At 39.1% G+C, this 8,396-nt stretch overlaps 1 protein-coding gene across 1 annotated transcript; it reads right to left on the bottom strand.

The window, feature by feature from the left end:
- Positions 1–2,086: 2,086 nt before the first annotated feature.
- Positions 2,087–7,586, bottom strand: LOC129679978 (NKG2-D type II integral membrane protein-like). Its single transcript, XM_055611497.1, has 4 exons — positions 7,580–7,586; positions 4,716–4,870; positions 2,795–2,901; positions 2,087–2,225 (listed from the first exon to the last, which is right to left on the bottom strand). Exons 1-4 carry the CDS (start codon positions 7,584–7,586, stop codon positions 2,087–2,089), a joined length of 408 nt encoding a protein of 135 aa, XP_055467472.1.
- Positions 7,587–8,396: the final 810 nt, after the last annotated feature.

The raw sequence follows: 8,396 nt of genomic DNA, 5'->3' as shown, positions 1-8,396 counted from the left end.
CTTGAATGGAGGTTAATTTTCCTTCATGAGCGGTCATGAAAGGGACATTCCTATTTCCACTGACCGTCACTCTGTAGCCTGGACATGGCCTTGAGGAGGCTTGTAGCCCATATCTGGGAAGACTCTTGTCTGTAATGTTCTGGCTGACCATAACAATTGGAAATGATTCTTAACCCCAGGCTGGGTTAGCACCCTTAGGCTGAACTGGTGGTCACTAGATGGAGCTCTAGCGTTCCCTGAGATGACCAGGGAGGAAGCAAGTGCCAAAGACATTTACTGACCTTGCCTCCTATCTTTTTTGTTTGCCTCTGTGGCTCTTGATATATCCTCCCAGTTACTTAAGATGTCAGCGGCTACACTTAATATAACAGGAGGAAGGATGTTGGAGAATTTGGCCTAAAACGTCAAGCTGTGTCTCATACCTCGAACGGCCTGGCTTATAAAACATACAGCCAGGAGACTTTGGCCTTCCTGACTCTCATGTTTCTGGTTAGTATGCTCACTCATGGTTTTGAATATTCTAGATTCAAAGAAAACATGGTTTTGGGAAGGTTACTGTATTATCTTCCACACATACCCATTTATTCCATTATCCAGTTCTAAACCCATACTGCAATCAGTAAACTTTGTCCTAAGTTTTAATACCATGGATTAGAAGCACCTAATAGTGACTTTTATTAATGAGTGAAAGTCTAGAAGATGCCACATGCTGAGTCTGTTTTCTTTGACTCAAAATTGTGTTTGTAAGCAGAACAGTCTACTGGTTCCCAAGACATAGGCATGTCAAGTGGTAATTACACTGAGTTGATTGTTGCTCAACTATATATATGTATCAATATATATTACCCACTGCCCATAAACACATACAATTAATGCGTTGTTTACTAAATTCAACTATAACTTTTAAAACTACTGAAAAGTTTTTAAATTTCAAAGCTTTTTGTTCAAGCATGAACTTATACAGACATGCACAAACTATTTAAAAAATGCCACAAGTCATCATATATAAATGGGTAACTGTTCATTTAAACAATGAAAGACACCTCTTTTGAAAAACATTTTCTTAACCAAGTTAAAGGCATTGACATGTCATATTGATGTTTTAAATCTGAGGAACCAAGCATTGGTGAAAATGACTGTTTAGAGAAAAATGAAGGTGCAGTGAAGGTGAGTGATAGTTAAAATATCTACTAAAATATAAAATTTTGACCCAGATATTCTGGTGGCAGAGGTTTATCACGGAGACACTCTCCATGCAACATCAAACGGTGTGACGTCTCACTCAGTCCGGGTCTTATGTAATCATAAAGTCTACAATAAGCCTAAATACCAGTGTTTTCCAATATTTTGCAATAAGAATGGTTAAATTCGTTTTGTCACATTTCTTACTAGCGCAATGCTTACGGATGCTTCCAAAAGGTGAGTATCTCCTTTATGTCCTGACGAGAAACAGTCTGCCGTGTCTAGATACTGAAAAGCGAAACTGAGGCCGATGGTGCGCCCCTGCAATCCCAGCATTCAGGAGCCTGGGGCAAGAGGCCCACCACCAATTTCAGGTTAGCCTGTTCTACTTGAGTTCCAGGCCAGCCATAGCTACGTAGTCAGGCACCACCTAGACCCCACTGCCAAACTGAAAATCTCAGGCTACACTTTATGCACAGGTAACATTTGCTTTAGGTAGAATGCGTTTCCATGTGATATCCCCAGAATGACACCTAAACTCTCGTTGCTTGAGTCTGATGAGAGGGGGTTGGAAGACAGGAGAGGGAAGAATAGGTGTGTTTACAGTTCAATTTTGTTTTTTTTTTTATTTTCAGCAATGTACATAGAATGCTCCACCGCTGAATTAAATTTGCCTAGATGATTAAGAGAAATACATACAAAGTCTTTCACCAAAGCAAAATAAGTGCTTCATGGTTCTCCATTTATTGGTTCTTACCATTTCAAAATAGAGACGTACTTCTTGAATTTGCTTCATTTACTGTCTAAAAACCTGTGCTTTGTCGTTGCTTCAGCGGAGCAAGGCTTCATAAGTCAGGTAGAGTTCCCTGATTTGGGTGAATGTTCAAACTTGTTGAATTTTACTTTACTGATAACCATTAAAGGATAAACATTGTGATTTTACCAATTCTTCGAAGTCACAAGCAGGTAAACTTCTTCTGCTCAATCCCACTGGCTCGAGGAATCCACACTCTGCATCTGCTAAATGATTTTCATGAAAATCCCTGCACCAAAAGAATGCTTATTTTAGAAAAATCACTCCTTAGTGATAACTTTTATTACCACAATATAAAAATATAAATGGTGTTTCAGTTTCACAACCTTCTGATGATAGCTACTAAAGGGTAAGGGCTAGTATGGGGATTTAGTGTCCTTTGTCTTAACAGAAGGATTAGCAAGATGGCTCAGCAGTTAAGAGCATTTATTGCTCTTCCAGGGAACTCGTTTCCATTCCCAGCACCCACACAGCTGCCCTTCAGAGACCTGTAACTTCAGTTCTAGAGAATTTGATGTCTTCTTCTGGACTCTGAGTGTATCAGGCATGCACATGGTGCTCAGACAGAGATGAAACATGCATATACATTTACAAAAAATAAAGAAATCATTCATAAAAAAAGAAACACGGAAAGAAATGCTTCTTTGTTTTTAATAATTTGGCCTTAATTGTGTTGGAGGTTCTACATATGAAAGGCAAAAGTAGTGAATTAAAGGCGTGATATAAGTCACAAGGACCTTCCCTTACACTATTAGTTGTGAATCAGTAATTAAGTAAGTATATGAAGTAATAACTTACAAATCGGAAGAAAGTGTTGTGTCCTTCTGGTGTACCCACTGGAGTTGACTTCCTTTTTTACGTAATCCAACCCAAGAGCGGAATGTCAATTGTATTTGAATAATGCTCTGTGAGAAAAGTAGAATTTTAGTGTTCCTTATAGCATTGATAGTATCTAAGATATTGTACACAGTCCAGCTACACTAAATTTATAATTTCTATATATCAAAAGACATTTTATAAAACATGTTTTAAAAAAAGCCTCAGATTTGGAGATACTTGTCATTATTTTAAGGACAAATGAAGACCTCTTGTAAGTCAACATGAAGAAATTTGTCCAGTAGGTAAAAGGGAAAAGAAACAAGAAGATGTACTTGACATAAAGCAAGAACATACAGCCTGAAATGCCCGCCTCCCATAACCACACAAGACTTCTAATGGGGAGCTGGGGACACCAACATAGCCATAAAACCTCGAGAGAATGACCAACCAATGACTGGCCCCACTTGAGATCCATGCCGTGAGAGAGAGCCAACCTCTGATGATACTCTGCTCTGCTTGCGGACAGGAGCCTAGCAAAGTTGTTATCTGAGAGGCTTCACCCAGTGGCTTGTGGAAACAGATCCAAAGACCCACAGCCACGCATTAGGTGGAGCTCAGGGAATGTTCTGGAAGAGGGGAAGGAAGGATTGAAGGAACCAGAGAGTTCAAGGACACTACAAGAAAACCTACAGATTCAACTAACCTGGGCCCATAGGGGCTCACAGAGACTGAACAAGAGAGCTTGCATGGGACAGGTCTAGGCCCTCTGCTAATAAATAACATATGTGCAGCTTGGTCTTCATGTGGGACCCCTAACAGCAGGATCAGGGGCTGTCTCTGACTTGGTGGCCTGCCTTTGAACTCCTTTCTCCTAACTGGGTAGCCTTGTCTAGCTTCAAAAGGAGAAGATGTGCCTAGTCCTACTGCAACTTGATAGGCCAGAGCAGGTTGATATCCACGGGAAGTTTCCTTTCTCCAAGGAGAAAGGATAAGAGGGTGGGGGGAAGGGAAGAGAAGAGGGGATTCAGAGCAGAGGAGCATGGGAAGCTATGACCAGGATGTAAAGTAAGTTCATTAATTAATGGGAAAAAGAAACATAAGTGGTTATATTTGCTAGGGCACATCATTCAAGCAATTTTTGAAAAATAATCTATTTTAATAAAATAGTTACATTGATGAGCATTATGGTGGATTTGTTTTTGTGTGTGTTATGGTGTTTTATGCATCTTCCATATGACACCATTAGAAGCAGCATTTCTAAAAATAAACATAGAAATGGACTCTAGTGTATAACTTGAATTGTTGGAAATCTACAGAATCAATGAGAGCAACCCCTTCTTTCTTAAACTTTGACACTAATAGCAACTGTCATGTACAAAGAACAGAGAAACTCTTGTCATCCTGAGTTACGAGTAAATTAAAAATTATTTCTGAGGAGTGATTTTACCATCTTCCTTTTATTTGTTTTGTCTTGATTTTAAGTCCTACTTTTTCCATGTCCAGTGACAGAGACTCATGTTCCACCTTAGAAATATTTCTTTCCAGATAATGATGATAAAAGAACAGAACTCACAAATAATTACCTATGTTAGATCACATGTACCATCAAAGATCGCCTTTCTCGTTAGCTTTTCATGAACTAGATGGTCTGCTCTAGTTAAAATCTGAAGGAAAACACAATAAAATGGCTAAGAATTGTCCCTTGGCACTCACCTCAGGGGTATTTCTTGTGGTATAAAAACATTCTTCCGGGCCTTTTTTTTTTTTAATGTGCCCTTTTCTCTGCAGTTATATCTGTGCCAACACATTCAAGTGCTTCTATTATGAAAGCCAATAAAGGTAGAGGAACTTAAATGATTATCACAGCTCAAGCCATCCAGACTTGTCATGAAACACATACCTTCTCCCTTCTGTTGCCAATCTTCGTGAGACTAGAACCCAGGTGTCTGCAAGAAGCCTCACTGTCATCCCATGTCTTCATGTCTTCTGAAAAGTAGTAACATGTTTCTCCACAGCAGGCCCATATCCCTTGACATGTGTAACAGTATTTTATTTCTTAAAATAAAAGCAACCATTATCCCTCCGACTCATTTCAGGCCATGAATTTTTGGTGTTTCATTGTTTGTGCCATATTTAACTCCATAGAGTAACTGCTCTCACTGAGAATAGCTCGCCTGCCACGTTTTACTGGAAAGAATATTGTGGATATAGAAAATGTCTCTGACAGATATGAGGACTTTATTTTGGTTACACTGATAAAACTTGACTTCTCAAGGAGAAAGACACAAGCATTAAGCATTTCTGTCTCAAGAAGAGATCCAGCAAAATGAGTAAAATGGAGTTGACATTGATCTGAAGGGCTCTATGTTAAGTAAATACACCATAGTATAAAATATAGTATAAAATGCTCAATAAAATTAAGGTAGCAATCAATAGCAACTTCGTTAGTGAAAGCCAAAACTTTAACTATAAGAAAAAGATGAATTTGATAAGGAAATGTGAACAAAGCTCAAGGCCTGCCAAAGTTCAATGTAAAGTTTTAAGACTGCAATTTGAAATGGGACAGAAGTGCAAATGCCATTAAAGGTATGCCAATTTTCAGTTTAAGTTAGATCTGGAGAGGACAGGGACTCACAAGGAAAGCAACAGAATAAAAAAAAAAATCTGTGTACAGTCGTCTTTCCTGAGACTGATACCCCAACCAAGGACCATGCATGGAGATAACCTGGAACCCCTACACAGTTGTAGCCCATGGCAGTTCAGTGTTCCAGTGGGTTCCATAGTAATGAGAACAGGGACTGTCTCTGATATGAACTGATTGGCCTGCTCTTTGATCACCTCCCTCTGAGGGGGGAGCAGCCTTACAGAGGAAGACAATGCAGTCACTCCTGATAAGACCTGATAGACTAGGATCAGAAGAAAGGAAAAGAAGACCTCCCCTATCAGTGGACTTGGGGAGGGGCATGTGTGAAGAAGGGGGAGGGAAGGTGGGATTAAGAGGGGAGGAGGGAGGGGCTTATGGGGGGATACAAAGTGAATAAAGTGTAATTAATAAAAATTAAAAAATATTTAAAAAAGAACCTTGAATTTTAAAAAAGCCCTTGTACTTTTAAATGATTGGTAGTATTTTTAAAGACTTTGTAACTTTTAAAAGTTGTGTTTTATATTATACTGTCCTGAGTCTTGGGGACATTGTCGTTTTGCAGTGATGTGTCAAGTTGAAGAAATGTGGGATTTGTGATGGCTAATCTTGGTTTTTCAGCTCGATACAACTAGACTTGCTTCTAACATTTGTCTGTGGACTCGTCCTTTGGAGAAGCTTCTTGATAGCTAATGAATGTAGCTAATGAATGTAGGGGAGCCTGCCAATTGTGGTTGGTACCATCCCTAGGTGGGAGGGTGTGGGCTATATAAGAAAAGTATACTGTCTCTGACATGAACTGATTGGCCTGCTCTTTAATTTTCTCCCCCTGAGGGGGAAGCAGCATTACCAGGCCACAGAAGAAGACAATGCAGCCACTCCTGATGAGACCTAATTGACTAGGATCAGAAGGAAGGAAAAGAAGTCCTCCCCTATCAGTGGACTTGGGGAGGGGCATGCATGCAGAGGGTAGAGGAAGGGAGGGATTGGGATGGGAGAAGGGAGGGAACCATAGGGGGGATACAAAGTGAGTAAAGTGTAATTAATAAAGAAAAAAAAAAGAATTCATCACCTAAAAAAAAAAGAAAAGAAAAGTAGCTAAACCTGATACAAGGAACAAGTCATTAAGAGAGTTCCTCTGTGCTTTCTTCTTGAGCTTTCACATAAATTCTTCTTCCATATTCCTTCAACATTACACAGTAACATGTAAAATAAAATAAAATAAAATAAAATAAAATAAAATAAAATAAAATAAAATAAAATAAAGGATTCCCTCCCAAGTTTGTTTGGTTCATTGTATTATTACAGCAATAGAAAGCAAACTAGGACAGTGCCAGTACCTATTTTTTATCCTAATGGAAACAAGTCCTTTTCATGTTTCCCAGTTTTTTTGAACGTGTTTCCAGCAGCATTCATCTTTCATTATTTCTGTTAAGTCTGCTGCTGGAGTTCTGTTACTCGTCCATTGTGTTCACAGTGTAAGCTTTATGCTGTTCAGGTAGTCATACTCTACTTGTTGAAGGGATCAGTTAGTCTGCCTTCAGAACGGAAGATGTTCAGAGGCTGACAACTGCACTAGGCAGCTTGGAGGAAAGTGGCTCTGTTCATCAAACACTTTGAAGTAACTGAAGTGTTTTGTGTAGGTGCAAACCCGTAAGGAGCCACTGCCACTGTGATGGCTACTGGTTATGTGAGCTGTATCTACAGTAACAGAATGTAGAGTGGTATTCCATCCATCCATCTATCGTATCTATGTATCTATGTGTCTATGTATGTATGTATGTATGTATGTATGTATGTATCTATCTATCTATCTATCTATCTATCTATCTATCTATCTATCTATCTATTTGTCAGAAACATTCACATCTCACATTTTATCTACCTAATAACTCTGTTCTGCTTTTTCACTTAACTCATATCAGTAGAGTTGATAGTTTGATGATTTATTATATTGTTTAATGTTGATTTAGCTTAGGTAGCCAGGTGGCTGGTGGCTTTGGTCAGTGTAGCTGAAGGTCCTGGCTTAATAGCCTGTATGCCATGACACACTATCTGGTTCCTTTTGCTGCTCACAAATGTGTGGTCCTTCTCATTTTCCTGTATAAAATCTGTTGATTTACCTCTCATTGTGCCAGACAAATCAACATCTTCAGTTTTCTTCAGTGGAAATGAATATGTATCCAAGTGAGAGGCCTTGATGAATGTAAAGCATAAACCAGGTCACCAGCATTCCCTTTTCTTAGCCATCAGTTCAAGGAGAAAGAGAAAAAAAAATTCTGTTTGCCAGGTGTCCACAATGAATCAGAACCTTCTATTGAACAAGATGGTTCTTACTAAGCATGTCTACAAGATTGTAGTGTGGTACTCTATATGAGAGACCCAAAGGGAAGAACACACACACACACAGATTTAGAATTTATTAGATCTCCTCCTATTAAAAGAGTAACAACAGTTGAATCCCTAGGGAGAGTGGAAGACCCAGTTAGTTGTAGAACTCGTGTCTCCATGCTTGGAGTCCCATCATGGTCATCTCTCACTGGGGAAGTCCACAAGGCTGGGTTCCAACGTAGTCCCAGTGTGGCACCGAAAATTTTAAGAGTTCTGGAGAGCAGCTGGTTCCTAGTCCATGATGGAATCGTGGAAACCTTGACTTTACTATCAGCCAATTCTAATTTGTGGCAAACTGAAATGAAGACCAACTGTAAAAATGTCCTAAGACTAAAGAGACCCTGAGATGTTAATTCTCCATGTCCTTCTGTAACTTCTCTATCGTGTTAATTTGCTTTATTCTCACCATCTCATAAAACTTCCCATGTTCAGATCAAGACTGCAGAACAGGTAGTAGGGTATTTTTTTTTTAATTCTCATCTATGATTTTTGATTTTCTTATCTCTTGCTTGATCTGTCTTTGAGGAGCAAATAGACAGTGCCTCTTAG

Source organism: Psammomys obesus, unplaced genomic scaffold (assembly GCF_907164565.1).
Source record: "Psammomys obesus unplaced genomic scaffold, mPsaObe1.curated_primary_1811, whole genome shotgun sequence".
Taxonomy (NCBI): domain Eukaryota; kingdom Metazoa; phylum Chordata; class Mammalia; order Rodentia; family Muridae; genus Psammomys; species Psammomys obesus.
This window is presented reverse-complemented; position numbering and strand designations above follow the sequence as displayed.

What these genes read in the sequence shown, in the direction of transcription:
- LOC129679978 (XM_055611497.1), bottom strand. An exon ending in TTGGCAACAGAAGGGAGAAG is followed by an intron (nt 2,902 to 4,715) that starts GTATGTGTTTCA and finishes CTTTTCTCACAG; the next exon opens with AGCATTATTCAAATACAATT. An exon ending in ACAACACTTTCTTCCGATTT is followed by an intron (nt 2,226 to 2,794) that starts GTAAGTTATTAC and finishes CTTTTGGTGCAG; the next exon opens with GGATTTTCATGAAAATCATT.